The sequence below is a fragment of the Semicossyphus pulcher genome, unplaced genomic scaffold (genome assembly GCF_022749685.1).
Source record: "Semicossyphus pulcher isolate SPU_LCO1_2020_fin unplaced genomic scaffold, fSemPul1.0.p SCAF_1, whole genome shotgun sequence".
Taxonomy (NCBI): Eukaryota; Metazoa; Chordata; class Actinopteri; order Labriformes; family Labridae; genus Semicossyphus; species Semicossyphus pulcher.
The window spans coordinates 7564164-7584440 of record NW_027211603.1 but is presented as its reverse complement, the minus strand read 5'-3'; the positions used below and the strand labels follow the sequence as shown (position 1 = coordinate 7584440).

The 20277-nt window shown below is 40.5% G+C and overlaps 2 protein-coding genes across 2 annotated transcripts in view; both read left to right on the top strand.

The window, feature by feature from the left end:
- myo9aa (myosin IXAa) overlaps window positions 1-9406 on the top strand; it is a 131157-nt gene extending 121751 nt beyond the window's left edge. Inside the window, exons 33-43 of the mRNA XM_069667755.1 lie at window positions 96-146; window positions 347-458; window positions 2128-2189; window positions 2364-2556; window positions 3641-3769; window positions 3890-3995; window positions 4098-4229; window positions 4807-4930; window positions 7259-7467; window positions 7558-7700; window positions 7807-9406. Of these exons, the coding sequence (XP_069523856.1) occupies window positions 96-146; window positions 347-458; window positions 2128-2189; window positions 2364-2556; window positions 3641-3769; window positions 3890-3995; window positions 4098-4229; window positions 4807-4930; window positions 7259-7467; window positions 7558-7700; window positions 7807-8285 (1740 nt within the window). The 3' untranslated portion in view covers window positions 8286-9406. The remainder of the gene's footprint in view (window positions 1-95; window positions 147-346; window positions 459-2127; window positions 2190-2363; window positions 2557-3640; window positions 3770-3889; window positions 3996-4097; window positions 4230-4806; window positions 4931-7258; window positions 7468-7557; window positions 7701-7806) is intronic.
- A 2635-nt stretch (window positions 9407-12041) lies between these two features.
- scamp2l (secretory carrier membrane protein 2, like) lies at window positions 12042-19900 on the top strand. The gene is made up of 9 exons (XM_069661150.1): window positions 12042-12171; window positions 12930-13007; window positions 13114-13200; window positions 14368-14494; window positions 14611-14739; window positions 14847-15006; window positions 15910-16011; window positions 16498-16615; window positions 17397-19900. Exons 1-9 carry the CDS (start codon window positions 12115-12117, stop codon window positions 17550-17552), a joined length of 1014 nt encoding a protein of 337 aa, XP_069517251.1. The 5' UTR covers window positions 12042-12114; the 3' UTR covers window positions 17553-19900.
- Window positions 19901-20277: the final 377 nt, after the last annotated feature.

Sequence of the window (20277 nt, the reverse complement as noted above, 5' to 3'; positions counted from 1 at the left end):
TCTTGTATACATTATATTAATTATTATGCTCTCATATTCAGTGACATATCCAATATATACCAATACATTTTCTCTTTTGTCTTTTCTTTCTGCAGCCGGCTCCAAAACCTGAACGCAAAAAACGGAGGAAAAAGGACCTGGACATTGTGAGTCTCTCTTTATCCTTATTGATATTAAATACATGATCATAACAGAAAAAAGACACTTGGCTCTAACAGCAATTTAAGCTCTTTAGAGTAACAACATATAAATAAATTACTGACCTGAATAGAAAAGGCTGTAAAGAGAGAAAAACGTTATATGCGAGTGAACTCCTCATGAACCTGCCCTCTGCTGCCCTCTGCAGGTGGAGGAGCATAACGGCCACATCTTCAAGTCCACCCAGTACAGCATCCCCACATACTGTGAATACTGCTCGTCACTCATCTGGATGATGGACCGGGCCTGCGTCTGCAAACGTGAGTTTGTTTGGATCCTGAATTAATGACAATAATCTTGAGTTTTAATGTAGAAACTATTGTTCTGGTTTGAAGAGGCAAACAGACATTTTTTAAACTCTGCTGAACTTGAACATCTGTCGCTGCAAAGTTATAAAATCTTGTAGAGATTTTGTACTGCTAAGCTATCTGCACAGTTATCACTTTAAGTCTCATTTTAATGTCAAGTTTTTAATGTTTACTACACAGGAGAGAAGCCGTATGAATTGTCATTGTACCTTGGTAGAGTGACAATAAAGTTAATTCTATTCTAAACAGAACAGCTCTTATAATAAAGTATGTATTGCTCATGTACCAAGGACAGAATCTTAATATTTGCCGGTTTCAGTGATTTAAATGTGAAGATCTGCAGCATTTCTTTATTTTCATTCTGTGTTAATTGAATTATTTTGAGTTTTGGATCATTGAGGCCACAAAACAAAGACAGCTGGCTCTGTCACCTTGGTGTGGGAACAGTTTACTAGTCTTTCCCACACATGATCAATCCAGAAATGGACAAAATAAACAGATGATTTCATAACACATCAGCCGATCAGCCATAACATTATGACCACTGACAGCTGAAGTGAATAACATTGATTATCTCGTAACAATGGCCCCTGTCAGTGGGTGGGCTGTGTTGGGCAGCGAGTGAACATTTTGTCCTTCCAAGTAAAAAATTGGGCGAGCATAAGGACGTACATGATCATCAGAACTGGACCACGGAGCAATGGAAGTAGGTGGCTCAGTCTGTTGAATCACTTATTCTTTCACATCATGTTGATGGCCGGTTGGTCTGCGTCCCTACCTGGGGAAGACATGGGACCAGGATGCATTATGGGAAGAAGGCGAGGAGGCGGAGGCAGTGTGAAACTTTGGGTCCTGCTGTTCATGTGGATGTTACTTTGCCACGTACCACCTACCTTTGTTGCAGACCAAGCACTGCTCTTTCAGCAGGATAATGTGCCCTGCCACACTGCAAACATGGTTTAGGAATGGTTTGAGGTACCCAACAACAAATTCAAGGTGTTGACTTGGCCTCCATATTCCCCACATCTCAATCCAATCGAGCGTCTGTGGGACGTGCTGGACAAACAAGTCTGATCCATGGAGGCCCCACCTCACAACTTACAGGACTTAAAGGATCTGCTGCTAACGTCTTGGTGCCAGATATCACAGCACTCCTTCAGAGGTCTCGGGGAGTCCATGCCTCGATGAGTCAGTTGTTGTGGCTGATCGGTGTGATGTGATGATGAAATATCCAGATGTATTAAATTGTACAGCATCAAAATCTCACATACTTCACACTGACTTGAACTTGACCGCACACAAACACACACACTGTCTGTGGCTGTATTCAGTCCTGCCTCAGAGAGCGAGCCTCACCCTCCCTCCTCCTCATCCTTAATCAGATTGTTTTCAACTGGACTCATGGGGTCTGAAGCTCCGTCTCTGACGAGTTTACTCCTCACAGTTTCTCCTTTATACTTGCACAGGATGTACTCTTCATGCCAACCAAAGACGCTTTGGTCTTTTTAGCGATTACATTTGTTTTCTTGTGTCCGAACTGTTTGCTGAATAATGAGGAGGCACTGCCTGTCTGTGGATAATGGGAATGATGTGTTTGATTTCTCTGGCTGTGTTTATCCAGTGTGCCGCTACGCCTGCCACAGAAAGTGCTGCCAGAAGACGACCACCAAATGCAGTAAGAAGGTGAGTCGGCCATATTGAGCGCCCACGCAATAACATCCCATGACATTAATTGTGTGACTGTGGGCTTATGCACAGTAGCTAGTGTTATTTCTTCCACCTACTACACTGGTAGGGAATGTTATTAAAAACAATACAGGCTGTGTTTAACAGATTATTATGTTTGTCTTTGAACAGTTTGATCCGGAGCTTTCCTCCAGACAGTTCGGTGTTGAAGTTTCTCGTTTGACTAACGATGAGAGGACGGTGCCGCTGGTAGTGGAGAAGCTTATAAACTACATAGAGATGCATGGCCTCTACACTGAGGGAATATACAGAAAATCAGGCTCCACCAACAAGATTAAGGAGCTCAAGCTGGGACTTGACACAGGTAAGCCAGCGGTTAGCGATAAGCGACTTCCGGTCAAGACTTCCTTTTCCGCGTGCTGCATTGTTTACAGAAAAAGAAACAGTTTTTGTTGTGATTTACTTTACTTTTTTACAGGTCTTAAAGGTATAATAAGTAGGATTTTTCCTTGCATTTTGTAAACAACACATTCAAACTGGGCCCCTACTCCCGGGCTCTTCGTCACCATTAGCTCACTCTCACTCTGTCTGCGAGAACAAGCCCACCCCGCCGAGCTAACACCGACAGCATCACGGTTACCTTTGCGCTAGTATGCTAAACGCCAGTTACATTTGCGCTAGCATGCTAACTGCCGGTTAGCTTGTCCTTACCGGTTGCACCTGTCCAACAGAAAGACGGCCAACTCTGCATCGCTCTTTCGCCATGTTCGTCAATCTGAATGGGGCCCAGTTGCTGAACCACTCCCACACTCGCTGTGATTGGCTCAGGGAACCACAACAGCGCCCCTCCTGAAAACATCCTGATCAAACTACTTTCAAAATGCTCGTTTTTTTGAACGGAGGTCGGATCGATCATTTCTGATGCATTTGAGGAAGTCAGGAACGCTGAATGGCTTTCGTGACACAGTGTCAAGGGAATTTATCTCAAGCTGAATTTTAGATCTAGAGCAGATTGTTAGCTGTAAGCATGAAGATATCTGTTTCTAGAGATTAATAAGAAGCTAAATCATCATCAGACGACCACTGACGGGCACTGGGATGTCATTACTGCGCATTACCTTCCGCCTGCCTTTGCTCTCCACACGGACTGTTTTTCTTGCATACGCCGCAGCCTGCTGATACGTGATTGGTCAATTTTACTCTACAAGCGTTCTTCAAACGGAAACCAGAACACTTGCCACCCCTAAAATCCACGTCCCTGCCAGGCAGCAACACCTGTAAACAGAGATTTCACACAATCTGACTTCTCTTTGGAAAGAATGCAGATTTAAAGCACTTCCACGTTGGCTTTACTTTTGAAACCAGGATGCTACGTCCACTTCTTACACACAGTCTAAGGATTAAATGTGATTACTGACTTTGTTGGTTTTCTCCTTGTGACCGTACAGATGTGGACAGCACCAGTCTCGACGACTACAACATCCATGTTATTGCGAGTGTTTTCAAGCAGTGGCTGAGAGATCTGCCTAATCCTCTCATGACATTTGAGCTGTACGAGGAGTTTATTCGTGCCATGGGTAAGTGGTCAATATCAGAAATCCAACTTTATTGTGATCTCAACTGGAGATTCTGTCCAGAATAACAAAGTATTACTGTGAACAGCAGAAGATTTATTTGTTGTGAAAATGCCTCCCCAGGTCTGCAGGATAAAAAGGAAACCCTCAGAGGGGTATATTCAGTTATTGACCAGCTAAGCAGAACTCACCTCAACACTCTGGAGCGCCTCATATTTCATCTAGTCAGGTAATAAAGAGACTTTCTCTAATCTTAGAGCAGGATTTAAACATGCTACTGCTTTATTTCCTTCCCGACAGAGTACTCACATACTCAGTAAATGTTTTTCAGGATCGCCTTACAAGAGGACACAAACCGTATGTCGGCAAACGCCCTGGCTATAGTTTTTGCTCCGTGTATCCTGCGCTGTCCGGACACCATTGATCCACTGCAGAGCGTCCAGGACATCGGAAAGACCACAGCGTAAGGATATAATTCACATCTATCAAATAAATGTCAGTCAGGGCGCACATGGCCTGTAAAATTAGATCAATCTCTTTCATGTGGAAACAATGAACAAAACTCTTCTCACGGCTATCAAGATCTAATTTATTAACAGTTATTCAGACAGTGAGAGAACCATGTGGACAGATGTTTGATGGGGAAGGAAACAAAAATGTTAAATATACAGTATAATGTATATATATGTATGGTAACTATTATACTGTATATATGTTGTTGAAGCTCCTGTGAGGATTTTGGCGACCCCTGTGTACAAAGCCGTACCCCTCATCTCTTAGCTGATTTTGTCCTGTACACGCATTAAAGGAGCAGTTCGCCCCTGGAAAAAGCCACTGTCAGTCAAAGCTGGTGTTCTCTGTAATCGATAGAAGCACTAATACTTGACATTGGCGGCATAGCTGTGGAGAAAGTTGTACAAACAGCTCGTGGTTTTGCCCATTCTACATTCCTACAACACATCAGGATTCATTTCAGGCTGTTTCATAACCAGCGAAATACCAGGAGCTTTGACTATTTTTGTCTCTCTGTGTCACCACAGGTGTGTAGAACTGATTATCTGTGAACAGATGAATAAGTACAAAGTACGACTAAAGGACATCAGCAGCCTGGAGTTTGCTGAGAATAAAGCCAAGTGCAGACTCACCCTCATACGACGATCAATGGTAAGATCACTTAATGTGACTAAAATGACTAATCTACCTGCTATCAAATAAGTTACTAAATGTACCAAACAACTCCTTCAGTGCTGTAATACCTTCCCTTACTTCCTCCTCTCTGAGCTGCTTCAGACTCTCCTCACTAACCTGTCCTTTCCTTTACCCAGAAACCCGTACTAATAGCTGTTAGATTTATGAGCATAGTGCGCACTATGGTAGGTATATGCTCAAACCGTGGATTGCATCCCCGAACAATCATCTAGTGGTGACGTTGTTGTGACTCAGATCACTTTTTAGTCGCATCTCGTCAAATATTAATATCCATCTCGTCCATCCCCTGAAGCATGAGTCATCCCAGCACGTAGTCTCTGCTTCTGTGTTTTTGTGTTTGTGTGTCGGACTATATTCTGTAAGTGTCTCTCGTGGATGAATCTTAGGACATCATGCAACCATGCAATTACTTCTAGAGTAATTACATTTACATCACGCTGAGTGTGGAACATTCAAAGTGAACATTTTATGCTTATTCTATTATTATTATTATAATTACGATTTATTTATTTATTTATTTTTAAAGGGTCCATGTACAATATTAAGCATAAATGTTACCATTCGATGTTTTGTAGCGTCAGCTTAAAGTGATCATCTCAAAGATTTCCATTTAAATAAATGTCTGTTAAGTCACTACATATCTCCGAATGAGGTAACACAATGGTGATTGAGCCTATGGCCCACTGATGAAAGCCTTTGCATTTACAGTATTACAGACTGGGTGTCTGGGGCGACTTTAGTGGAAAAAATCACGAGCGGCGCCCAGTTAGTGACGCGTTTTCCGTCACCCAGCAGTGGTTGGTCTGCCAGAGAGGGTAGGCGGAGCTAAGCGGCTTCTTTTCCGCTCTCTGCAATTGTTGCGAGTAAACAGTAATCTACTATGGCTGAACAAACAAAGAAAAGATGGATGACTACAGATACAACTTCAAAAATAAGTGAAAATCCAAAGAAAAAGAAACAAATTCGACGCTCAGATGAAGCAAACAGTCTAAAGAGGAAAGCGACCGTCAGCGAGTGATGAGTGGCCAACCGTGGACGTCACACATGCAACACTGTCTGGATATCTGGGAAGTGTGCTCCCGCAATTACCGTTTATCACCATAGGTGTCGCCAAAGAGAACGAAACTGAGATCTTTGAGATTATGACTTTAAAGCTAACTTCCATTCGCACTCCGTTGACATGGTCACAATTAAAACATCACAGAGTTACAAGACTACAATACAAGGCACATAATACAGAATGACACAGAGCAGTTCGTTACAAACACACACACACATACCAGCAACAAAAAGATGTTGGGCAAGTTAAAAGCAGGGATATAAAATCAGTGGTTACAGAGTTGAGTAGATTTTAACAGATGTTTCAGTTGACTTAAAATCAAGAAAGTAAAAAAATGCTAATCAGCATTTTTGTAAATACTCACTGATGAGTTTACATGGTTAGACGGTATAATCTGCCCAGATTAACCTCATGTGGGCCTACTTTAGATACATAGAATCTGCCTATTTGTTTTTCGATATGCTGAGATATGAAACTTCTTTTCCAGAACATATACTGCAGAAACATTTCAGTTTATCCAGTGGAGCGCACTCCGACTACTTTGTTTACAATACTCTCAGCGTTGTCTGTAGCACTCACATTAGTTTATGTCTCAAAAATCCCATAATAATCAGATTTAACACTGGTGTCTAACTAAGAAATCTAAATAGGAGTTTTGAATTTATAAATGTTTTGTCATTACTTGACTTGTGTATTGACTGTTGACAGTGATCTTGATCAACCCCAAGTGAACGTACATTTCCCTAGCAAATATCATATCGATGTCCCACATTAATGTTGTTACTATTAGCTTCACTTTTAAGTATTAGGAACAAATGTCAGTCATACTTACAGCATCTGCCACTCAGCTAACATAAACTTGATTGAGGCATGAAATCAGATCTTTACACTGAGCATTAAAACTCACCTTTATGAGCCTGGCATCACTGATTCCTTTTCTCTTTGCTTCTCACTTTAACTTTAAGCAGCCAAATGCAGCTAAGAAGGTAAAGTTTGTTTATCATTGTGCTGTTTCTGTGTGTTTGAGTGCTTTAGTGCTGGTGTATTGTTGTTTAAGCTGGCGTGTCGTTTCATGTGGTTCAGTCACTGCATGTGCATGCAAGAAGCGTCTAGCTATAACTGGTGAGATGTATTGTTGTGGTGCTTGTCATCTGCTTTTTTGTGGAAGTGTGTTATATTCACATCAGTGAGAATACATCTTCTGCCATTCTTTTGTCTCGTAGGGAAAAGGCCACGTACAGCGACTAAGCTACCACACCCCCTCGCCTCCAGTTAGTCCCCGGCTGCCATACGTGCCTGACACTGTGTTAACAGAGAGTGATGGTGAAGAGAGAGCCGACTCGTTTCCCGAAATCTCTGAGCATCAGCAGGCGGCCATGCAGCAGGAAGAGAGAGTGCTGACGGAGCAAATTGAGAGCCTGCAGAAAGAAAAGTAAGCACTGAAATTCAAGTATTCAGACAATGTTACTAAGAATTATACATCTATGTTTATGTCTCATCTGCTTAATGTTTGCCTCTGCAGAGAGGAGTTGACTTTTGAGATGCTGGCTCTGGAGCCACGGGCGTCAGATGATGAGACCCTGGAGTCAGAGGCCTCTATCGGTACAGCTGACAGCTCTGAAAACCTCAATGTGGACTCTGAGGGAACTATTTCTGACTTCTCTGGTATGTCATGCAGAAAATCATAACTCACCTTTCAGTTTGCTATTTTTCATGTAGATAACAGGAGAAAATATGAAAAAGCAATACACCTGACATGTTTTCCTTGCAGAGAGAGGTCCAACCTTGACTTCCCCCTGGCCTCGGAGAGCTGACATACAGAGCCCTCGACGCCACGCTCTCCGCCGGCAACCGGACTCAGTGGACTCTGTGGACTCTTGCTCCAGCGTTTCCTCCTACTCCTCCTCATCACACTTCCAGCCAACGTCCTCTGCCTCCTCTGCCACAGGTCGACGCTTTCGTTTCCACAATAAGTCTCCCTCAGGTCAGGCCCAGGCTCTGAGCACATCTCAAAGTTCTCGCTCCGACAGCATGGACATGAGCCCTACAGGAGATCAGGACGTCTCGTATGATGATGCGCCCCAGTTTATTAGCAGAGGCACCTTCAATCCAGAGAGGGGCAAACAGAAACTAAAGGGGGCCAAGCATTCAACCAGGCGGCACACCAGAGAAGGTGATGGCCACGGCAGGGACCCTCCAGACATACCACAGCAGATGGTTTTGTATGGCAATAATGAATTCATGGTATGAAGGACACTCGGACACCAAAGCACTCCCTATTCAACTCCCTGGCAGGAATATAAGCTCTCAATGGGAAGAAACGCAATGGCGACTGATCTCCACTTCTCAAAGCACTCTTGCTTTGCCTTTCTTTGTTGAAGTCTGCAAAGAAGTCTCCCCAAGTGCCGTGTACAGTGTTTCCACCTCCGAGAGGGGGTGTGGTGTTTGACAGAGGGACATAACTCAGTGGAAGGGCTCCTCTTCTGTGGACTAAACTGCCACCCATGCTCTCACAGTGCCTTGGCAGCTTTTTACCCGGCGCCAAGAGGAGACGCACTGAGCAGGAGGACAGAGAAAAAAGAATGTTTGAATATGGCGAAGACCACTCAGCATCAGGGAATGTTACAGAGCTGGAGAGCTTAAGGCAGTGTACTACATTAAATAAATGCGTCACGGATGTTACAGTGAACCTTCAGCTCACTGTCAGCTGCTTTATGAGTTTACAGTTCATAACAATCAGTGTAAGCAGTGGTTGCTCTGTTATTACACATTTATTTTCCCCCTTTATTTAATACATTTTAAATGTCACAGAATTCTTTATAGCATATAATATACAGGTATAAATACTGTACAAAGCCGGAACACCAGCCTCTGCTGGGTAGTTGAAGTCAAATATTTATCTTTTGTTTTTTTTGAGTATCTTGGACAGAGATGTACGGATTTGGGCAGTGGATGATTTATGTGTGTGTGTATGTGTGTGTGTGTGTGGGCATGTGCCAAGCGCTCATGCATGACTGTGTGTGTATGTGTGAGAAAGAGAAAACCACTTCATGTGTTTCAAGTTTGTGCTGCTTTTTTCCCCCCTTACAAGGGAAACACCGCCATCAAAGGGACCAAGTCAGCTGGTGTGTATTCCAGCCAAGGGGATCCCAGCTCTGTAAAGAATGTCGGATGTGTATTATAAACCCCCCTGCATTCACTGCTTAACAGCCATACAACAAATGTAATGTACAGTACAGGTCATATGTACAGTATAGTGGACAAATGCCATTCTGTTATTGAACTCTATTGTTACCCCCTTCACTCCCAAATCCATCCCCACCTCCTGTCTCTAAAGTGTTTGCTCAATAGCAACCAAGCAAGAACATAAAATCATAACGTCTTTTGTCTTTATTATTGAGAATGTTTGTTTGTCCTTTCCAGGTTGCCACTTACACATTGTGTATCATTCAGGCCTCTGGTGAAATAGTCAGCACTTTCTCTTTATTGTCATTTTGAAGAAATGAAATTACTTCAGATGCCAAACTTACTTCTCATAAAGAAGACCTTTTTTATACAGCAGACATTTTGACTTGTCATAGTCATAGACAGCATATTAGCAGCAGACTTCACCTTCACGTCTGAAACATGAAGCCAATGAGGAAGTGCCTCAAAGCTGCAATTTTTCAAATGGCCAGCAGGGGGCTACTTAACTGTTGCAAAGGGAAGTCTAAAACAGAACTCTTATTACTCAACTTACTCATTACCTCAGTTAACATTTTCCCAATTAGGTTATGGTGTCAACAGCTCGTTTCAAGTCTTTTCAGCATGATGTGATTTTCGTTGGCAAGGGTAAAAATGTGTATCCAACATGTCATGGAAACATGGTTAAAAAAACAATGATCATTTTGTAAATTATGATCCCATTTAGAGTAAAATAGACTTTGCTTATGCTTTAGGGTAAGCTACCTTGTGATTGGAAAGTTGGTACCACATAATCAGGATAATGGTGTAGCAATGGGTATACCCTCCTTACCAAATATATCCACCTCTGGATCCATGGACCTCTGGATCTGGAAGAAAGACAGCGATGGCCTAGTGCCAAACTTCAGGGGTCAAAACCAGAGTCCTCAAACCAATGACTACAATATCTGCATCTATTTCTTACATACAGTCTGTGGTCAAAGTAAGAAAAACACAGGTTTGACTAGAAGCAGCATAATGGCCTTGTTCTGTTCAAGTGTCCCAGAAAGTTATGCCATTGTTGACAGTGAGCCAACATGCAACTTTACCAAGACCCTGAAACTGAAGCAGTTCAATAGAATACAACAAACATTAATGTCATAATGTGCCTTGTACAAATGTACACATAAAAACACTGAACTAATCAAAGACACGCCTGATCCAAGGGAATCATTCTGCATTGGTTTCTCAAATGATCCATGGTCAGCGAATAATCATGTGTCATGCAATAACAATATGAAAGGCCTATATGCTAATACAGTTAGCAATAGCGTGGGTATGGGGACAGTTAATGTTTAACTTTAATGTTAAATTAGAGTTATATAAGAATACAAAAAAAAGAAGAAACACATTTTTCTTTTACATACGAAAGATTGAGCTTCTAATCAATTAAAAACTCTTTATTGTTAAAAGGTTATTCAGCTTCACTTTCAGAAAGAGGCTAGATTATCTTTTGAATCTGTTCCGCCTCCAAAACATAATTTTATCTTTAGTCACATTTCACTTTTAGCAGCTCAGTCTATCTTTAAGGCATATTTGAGCATTTTTTGGTCACATGTGCAACCAACTGCTTCTTAGAAGCTCTTTCTTCCTAAGCACATTTTTACACTGAGATTACAATTTGATTATATTGTTGTAAAGATGTTCCTGTGTGTCTTTATGCATTTCACAGTCTTTCATAACCATGGGTTTCATGTGACACTGTTCCTGTCTGGAAGCTGTGTTATTGCTTGTTGCTGGACACTTTGATTCTGATATCCAGTTTTAGTTTAACAAATAGACTTGTGAATGTGAATGAAACCATATTTTGAAGTGACCTATATTCTTTGTGGGCTAGAAGAGAAGCAAGCTGAGTTCCAGCGGATGTTATCACATGAGCAGTTCATTAGATTAAATTGCAAAATTAATTTTCTGTTTTTCCACAGTTCAGGAGTTCAACAGTCAAATTACTTTCAGGACACTTGAAGGATGAACAAATGCAGAAAGTACCAATAACTGACCTGTTAAAGGGAAGAATCCTCAATTTAAGGTCTTACCTCTTGTCATTATAGGTCACAACATATCCCAGATCTTAAAAAGTGTTTGGTATAATAACTTCAAACTTGAATGATCTACCTGATTAAAAGTAAAAACAAAATGGCAGCTTTTAGTCTACGATTACTTAGATAAACAGCAAATGTAATTTTGTAGGTAGTTATAACAATAACAATCATAAAAAAAAATAGTCTCTGAGCTTCATTGTCGTTAAGAAGAAGATATAAAGTGCAGCCTTATATGTTGGTATTTAATACCCTTATGTCGCTATCAAGATTTGACGTCAAATTTGCGTTCTAAATATGTATCAGCAGACCTAAGTAATGACTTACTTCAGGCTAAAGTCAACTGCAGAACATTAGCTGCAAATGGTTGATACACAGTTGATATGGATATAGATATAGCAATAGTATAGTAAATACATCAAATTTAAAATTTTTTAATTTTTTCTAACCCATAATTCCGACAGCACCTAAAGGCAACTTAAGACCCTCGAAAATCAGAATAAGGTTCTTTAGAAGAGCTCCTATTTTCGTTTACAATAATAGACTCGATCTAATTTCAAGAGGGAAAGTGGACAGAAATTTCCGTATCACGAGAACTGCACACTAGAAACCAATGGACATTATTCTAAAAATAAAGGTAAGCTAACCTAATTGATTAAAACTGACTCGGGGACAGCCTCTCCCGTGACGCCGTGTCATTGAGCGACGCATGCGCATAGGCCCAGTGTCACAGCAGCAACGACAGTGAGAGGAGCAGCCGCCGGGGACACTGGAGCTGTCGTGTTGTTTATTTCACATAAGATAAACTTTTCTCGACAATGTCGGGATTTGACAGCAACCCCTTCGCTGACCCAGTGGACGTAAATCCATTTCAGGTGAGTCTTTTGTTCTGTTTCTGAGTTTTTAGCAGCTTTTTCGCCAAAAGTGAAGACTGAAAGAGATATGCTACAACAAAAACCTGTTTGGTTGGTTGCTGGGTTTGGCCCGGTTTGGCTTAGTATTTCCTGGCTAAGAATCGTCACTATTATGTCTTATGACACGTAGAAGACCTATTGTAGTTTAAAAAATAAAGCTGATGAGTAAAACTGTGTGTTTACGCTCTACGTGAGCTGCTAACTCACCTGTGCAGGTGAGCAGAGCCACGAACAGGTGCCTGCTAGTATTTAGCCAGCACTTGCGAGTCGTCGCATACACGCCATTGATTAAAAAAAGAGCGATAGACTTTGAACCAGATTTGGTAAATCAGCCGTAAATGAGGGTGCACATTGTCACTTTATTGGATTTTTATAAGGTGGTGTGTTTTTGTTTTTTTAATAGTACAAATATTAGATCCCAGTGTTTACAGATCTCATAGCTCCAAGTTATTGTTGGTCATATGACTTTGTGACATACTAAATTAGTTACCAAAAAAGTAGCCAACATTTGACTAAAGAAAAGAAGGAAGATAAATGTTGTTATAAATAAGATAAATGTGCCCCAGAGCCAAGAGTGTATTAATAGTTAATGTGGTGCGAGATAACTAAACATTCAAGTACTCTTCCTGGTCTGGTGTGGACTCTCTTAGCTTACTCCTCACAAAGCACCTTTTATCTTCAGCTATATATATCTTAACAAAGAGATGATGTGTTTACAGGATGCCTCCATCACACAAGCCACCAGCGGAGCCGCAGAAAATGTTGGGGAGTTCAACCCATTCGCTGCGTCTGAAATGGTGAGATGCTTTGTTTTCACCATAACTCCTGATGTGAGGTGTTTGTTGTTCCATCACTGAGACATCGTTTTACTTAAAAAGTGGTGGTGTTTCTGTTGTTTCACAGGGAGGCCACTCTGGCACGACCATCCCCATCTCTGTTGCCGGCTCTCAACCTGCCATCCTGCAGACGTCAGTGGAGCAGAGTGCACAGGTGAGTCCAACATAAAGGAAACTAAATAAGCCGTCTTGGAATCACAGATTAACCAGAGTGCATCTGTTTTTGGGAGTTGAGGGTTGCTTTGAATGTCTGTTTAGTGTTTATATTACCTGTGTCAAGCTTGTTGTCCCTGTTTTAAGCATGCATCTATTTTAATGTCTGAAGATTGAGAACAATTACTAAATAGACTATAAGAATGATAAACACAACTGCTTTGAGTTAATGAGTGAATATTTGTGCTTATTAGTGAATATTTGTGTTAATTAATTAATGTTTATGTTAGCAGCAAGTAGTGCTAAACCAATACTTAAACCTTGAACAAAATAAGTATGTTTTCCACATTTTAAAGTATGAAAATAAACTTTTCGTGTAATATTTATTTATTTAATGTTTATTTGTATCGGGACAAGAATGAAGCAAGTAAACCGATCCCACACACTGCAGCATTTATAGCCTTGGCTAATTTGCAGTGCCGGTCCCTAGATAGGCTTTTAAAATACTTGAAATCAACAACAAATACACAAGAGACGGTACAAAACAGACTCAACAGCAATAAAACAGATATAACAATACAGGATAAAAAATGTCCGACAATAAAACCAACTGTAGAACAGGAAGCACAAAATCAAACACGACTACACGTCTGAGCCTTCTTCAAAAACTGTTTCAATGTGACTTTTTTTTTCGATATCAATTTCAATATAATGTCACTAATTGGAAAACATCTGTATCTGTAACATCTGTAAAGAGCTCACATTGGGTGATATTATAACCTGACTTTAGTATTGATATATCATTTTAGCTCTAGTAGTGAGTCAGAATCCAAAATTGGTTAATTGCAGAGGAGGAGGTTTTCACATAAAAGGATACAAACATTGTAACAGAAACAAAAACACAAGTGTCAAAAAGAAAAAGAAAAATATATAATATCATAAAATGTCTAAAATCTCCCTGTTTTATGATGAAAATAGCTGTGCAGAATTTAACAGTAGTTTCTTGTGAGTCAATAGTCCAGATCTGGGGTTGGACGTGATATTTCCTGTAGTATAGTTCATAAATTTCAGATGAAAGGTCTACTAGGTTGGAAAATGCCGCAGGGAGATTTGTACTGATGCATTGAAAACACTGTGTTCAGACTTTACCTCTTCCATCTCCCTCCAGGCAAATGCAGTTGCTGGCCAGGCTAACCTGATCAAACAGCAGGAGGAGCTGGAGAGGAAAGCAGCCGAGCTGGAGCGGAAGGAGCAGGACCTTCAGAACCGGAGCGGAGGCAGAACAAACACTGGTGGTGAGTAGATGAAAGTTATGTTTCGGAGTTGCAAGTAACTCATGTTGTACAAACAATAAGATTTTAAACTTATGTTGTTAATGTGGCTGTGTGTTGTTGTTTTTTTTTGCTTTCAGAAAAAGTCAACAACTGGCCCCCTCTTCCCAGGTTCTTCCCTGTGAAGCCGTGCTTCTATCAGGACTTTGAGGAGGAAATCCCTGAGGAATACTGCAGGATCTGCAAGAGAATGTACTACCTCTGGATGTGTATGTAACCCTGCATGTAGTTTTTACTCAACTTATTCTGAGGATTTTTTATGTTGTACCTTTAAAGTGCAGTTTCCAGCTCATCGGTTTCCTGTGTGTCTCCTCAGTCCACAGTGCCACTCTCTTCCTCAACGTGTTGGCCTGCCTGGCTTACTTCACTGCAGATGCTGGGAACGGTGTTGACTTTGGTCTGTCCATCCTCTGGTTCATCCTCTTCACCCCCGTGTCCTTCATCTGCTGGTACAGGCCCGTCTACAAGGCCTTCAGGTACACGGATTATGAAGTATTCTTTAAGTTGCATTACTTACAGGTCTGGATGTACTGTTTCTGTGTGCAAGCAGCAGAAATAGGGACAGAAGCACATGAACTTGTTACATCGTTTTTTTCTACTTTAATAAGACTTTCAGAACAACCTTGTCCTCCAACTTAGCCAGAGGGGTTTGAGGAAGTAAGTTGGAGCCACTCTTTACTCAGCAGCTTTAATAAAAAATACTAGTTGAGGTTTGAATCCAATTTTTCTAGCCAGCAATAAAGTGCTTTAATTAGAATTTTTTTACCTCAGAAATGTACACAGAAGTTTGTCCTCATGACTTGCTATTCAGGCAGAGAGAAAGTGTTTAAAAAGCAGATAGACCTTCACTGGACTCTAAAAAAAATAATCTGCAGGAAATAAAAGGTTTTACAGACTATTGTTTGTATTTGGGTCTGAGAGAAACCTCTGCTGTATTTTATTTACCGCAAAACTGGAGTATAAGTCGCACAGGAATACAAGGCACAGTCTGTTTTCGGGGCTATGCCAGACGGAAAAAAGGGTTGCTATAGCTATTTATTAATAAAAACATGTATACACCATATTTTAACACTATTTCAAATTATTGTCATTTAGAACACATTCTAAACACACACAAATTACAGCCTAACATCTGTTTTCCCCATGTCGTGTTTGCAATCCTGCTGTCTACCAGTGCTGTAACTAGCGGTAGCTGGCAGCCTACGGTAACGTTGATTGTTGTGAGGGTGGCAGCTGCAATGGCGATCATGACGGTGCATGTCCGTGACAAAGCGTTAGCAACAATGAAGTTAGTTTTCCTCGCTTAAAACAGCGAGTAAGCAAACCTGTCTTTAACATCTAAACATGTCTTTTTTTGTTGTCTCTTTTTTCCTCACCAGGTCAGACAGCTCCTTCAGCTTCTTTTTCTTCTTCTTTGTCTTTTTCTTCCAAGTGGCGGTGTACATCATCCAGACTGTAGGGATCCCCAAGTGGGGAAACAGGTCAGTGGGAACCTTTTTTAACTCTTCTACATGTTGGGTGAAAGTCTGAGGGTGTGGTCTAAATGCATGAGACAGCCGTTCATTGCTAACAACCAGTTTCTATTTTCATGAGTACGAGTGAGTCTGTGCGCTCAGCTGTGGGTGGATTCATATTAAATGTGGGATGTGTTTCTTCATTCAAACCTTCTGTGTGTGTTTGTGTGTCTCTTCTTGCCCTGTGTGTCTCCTCTTCTGCATCTCTCTGACAGATTCCTGCTGCCTTAACTTGTCTGGGTTGCTGCTTTGTAAGTGTGGGACTCTTCTCTTTGGGTTTCTTTTCTATATCATGTATTTACTTCCATCATTCACTTTTTCAAACTTCATGCTTTTCCATTCGTTACTTAAGCGGATTAGAAAGCCATTCAATGCTGTAATTTTATACATTTTTTTAATGCAAAAAAAGTTGTATACTCCAGTACATTAAGTGTGTATGTCTGTTGTTGACAGTGGATGGATCTCAGCTATCAGCATGATCCGCACAAACTTGGCTGTGGCCGTGGTCATGATGGTTGTGGCCGGCTTTTTCACTGTGAACGCCATCCTGGCTGTCATCCTGCTGAAAATGGTATGCAAATGTAAAACTTGCACTGAAGGGAATACTAGGCGATGTCACAGTTTGTTCTTTGCAGATGATCTGGTCACTATTTGAATAATAACCACTTCATTTTACTACATCGTGTGTTTCTGCACCAGTCCCATCAGTATAGACATATTATATGTTTGCAGTAAAATTGAAGATGGTAATGCCCAAGATAGAGAGTTGATCTTGAAGCTGCATACATATATAAAAATTGGTATTCTCATAGTGGATTCATATAGTTTATATTTACTCTTACTCAGCGAAAGAGTGTGCAGATCCAAGATGAAACTAAAAAGAGTAAATAAATATGTTGGTGACCAACTTTAATCAGCAGCTGCAGGGAAAGGGGAACCCAGGCATCAGAGGGGATTATTTGGAAATCTATTTAGAGTGAACGTACATGGTTAGCAGTAGATGGTAGATAGTTTACAGAAGATGGAGACAAGGAAAATATTCGGAAAGAAAACCAACTGTGTTTAATTTTTGTCTAGGGACAGTAGCACTCTGTGGCCAGAGTGTGTGCACTCTGTGGAGTCTAAAGTCAATATTGTCCTCCATTTTTCTCAACAAATATTTGCCCTTTGTGCCAAAACTTGTGACTCCAACAAGGAAGCAATCACAGGCATCCTTGGCGAAGCCTGCACAATCCTACAACTTCTTTAAGAAATCCTCCAAACTTACAAACACACATGAAACCATGAGCTCCTGTAATAACAAACGCCTGATCTGAACACAATTCCCTAATCTGTGTCCCTCTTCCCTACAGGTCCACTCGAAGTACAGAAACACAGGTGCCAGCTTCACTAAGGCCCAGCAGGAGTTCTCTCACGGAGTCCTGACCAACAGAACCGTACAGACGGCTGCAGCCGGCGCTGCCAGCTCCGCTGCTCAGGGAGCCTTTGGCAGAAACCAGGGAAATTAGACTGTTTCCTTCTTCCTCAGTGGCTCAGGCTAGTTTCTGCTCTTACCATCATACCAGGGTAGCCTTTTCCCAGCATTCTTGTATAGGTTAAGTGGAAGGGGGGGTTGATTATTGAATGAAAAGGGCCAGAAAACAAGTAACTTCTAAAGATCAGCCAAGTAATGTGTTCCCTTTCTCTTCTTATAAACGTTTAAAGACACTGTGGTGTAATACAAAAGAGGTCAAATGGTTACATGTAATGACTTACACATGTCTCAAGTCATTTAAATCTTTACTACCCTCATCCGTACACAGCATGTTACAAATGTGTGCTATTAAATTGTTCTTGAAAATTTAGGACATAACAAACTAGGCAGAAAAGAAGTGGGTTTAATAAAAATTAAAATAGGAACATCTCATCACAATATAACTCCTGGAATTAATTTAACATAGTTAGCTAAGATGTAAATATAAGGGAATCTGCTGTGAACCACTCAACAGGGCCACGGTTTAGTAAAAAAGTCAATTCATTTGAATCCCATCATTGTAAAAGAGGCTGGTAAAAGTGTTCTCACTGTTCTGGTTGGAAGGAAAGTAAAGTTTGGATTATATGAACAGAATGCTTAACATGAGAATGTTTATCTACAGTAAATGATGGATACATAATCTATATACATGTTTCTACCTTAACAGTAACACCTAAATTATTACCAATGACTGTATATATAGATAGACGATGCGTCTCCGTCTGCTCTCATTGTATGAAACTTGAAGCCAAAATAGCCCCTGTGACGTGCGCTGCCATCTTGCAATGGTGACGTCATTTGGAGCCAGAGTTGCGCAGTAGAGATTGGCGGGTGGCGCCACCGTAGCCACTTCTGCTAACAAAAACACACACTTAACTTAGTGCAAAGGCAAAGATCCCACATGTGGGCGTATTGAACAGTAGAACAGCTTCTTTGTGTTGATCTGAAGCAGACGTTCACAGATATGGAAACTTCAATGACTGTAGTGATTGTTTGAGTTACATTTTCTCTCAGCGTTCCTCCTCTACTCTGCTAATCCAGAACAGATCGGCTGCAGGAGCCCGATTTGTCAACGGAGCTGTCAGTTATCCTTTTTACAGCATCAAATAACTAATTAAAAATAAACCTGTCAGAAAAATGAACACTTGGACGTAAATCAGCATGATAAGAACTAACTATAGTGACAGAAACCATGTTTGAGAAAAAAATATTTGACGTGTATTTTAATTTTATAGTTTGGCTGATGTCCCATTTGTTAACATAGAGGAGGCGGGCTTTATGACCTTTACTGCAGCCAGTCAGCAGGGGGCGATAGAGAGGGTTTGGATTCACTTTTAGGGAGCTGTCATGTCGTCCATCTTTTTAAACAGTCTGTGATTATTACAGGATAGCCAGTTTATCATTCTTTTGCCTTTTAAACATTTTAACACTTACAGTTCAAAACCAAGTTCAGATTTTCTAGTTAGCTTTCCTCTCAGGCAGTCAGACTGTATCTCCTGTATAATGACACTACTACTGATGAAACTGTTTCAAGGTGGCTCACTAAGTTTTAATGTTTAATATGTATAATACTGTATATGATGAGCTGGTGATTGATGAAGGTGACGGGATGAAGGTTATTTTCTTTCTACTGTTTTAATCAGCTACTGATTTAGATGAAGTGACATAAAAAGCTCTTCTGAGGGCGAATGAAGAAACTGGGACAACACATTTTAAGTCATGTTGAGTTGTTCAAAATTTCATTATGTTTTCTATTGAGCCTGCTATGAATAAAACGGGAGACAGGGTGCAGGTTTTCTGACATAGTTACAGAGATAGTATAGTATTTATAGGTACACTTAAACAAAATAATGAGCAGAAAGAACACTATATTTATCTGTCGATTATCCATTCCTTTGAGTTTGTATTAATATTCGTATGCAAAAGTCAAGTGTTACTGGATAGTCGCAGGTAGTTTGTATTTTCTAGCTGCACCTACCTGTTGGTAGGTATTAGCATTTTCATGTTTTTACTTGTGAATATATAAAAATATGCTGTCAAATTCTAATCTTTTGTTACTGTGACGCTGAATCACTTTTAGGTGTAGCCTCAGTGCCTTTAAGCAGATGTGACCTACATATTTTTGTGTGGGGAGTTACGCACAAGGCTGTTGGTTTTTAGTGTTTTGTCTGACTACGTTTGTCTTTTAGAGAAAAATGTTTAATGGTGAAGTTTCCCTTTGATGATCAGAATGTGCATTAAGGTGTTTTGTACATATTGGTGACTTATTTAAAACATATTTACTGGAGGGGTATTTGTCAGAAATCTTAACAATGAATAAACTGTGTTTTCTCTTTTGAAAAATTTGTTGATGTTTAATCATATTAAAGTCTGCCAAAGATAAGATTAATTATACTTTAAATACCACATTTTATTGCTAATTAAGAATCAATCATTTGCCTTATGAGGACTAATCCATCTCTGATGCAGAGGTATAAAACAGCTGAATCCATTATCAGTATGAAGTCGTGTAAAAGAAAACACTCCATACTGCTCACTGAATTTATATACCAATAGAAGCAGAGAGTTGAAAATGCAGCTGTGATGTGTTCAGGTGTGTTTTGAATAGATACTCAAATACTGTACTTGGCAAATTTGAGGTACTCGTACTGTACTTGAGTATTTCCTTTTTATACTACTTTATACCTCTTCTCCACCCTATGTCAGATATAAAAGCTGTA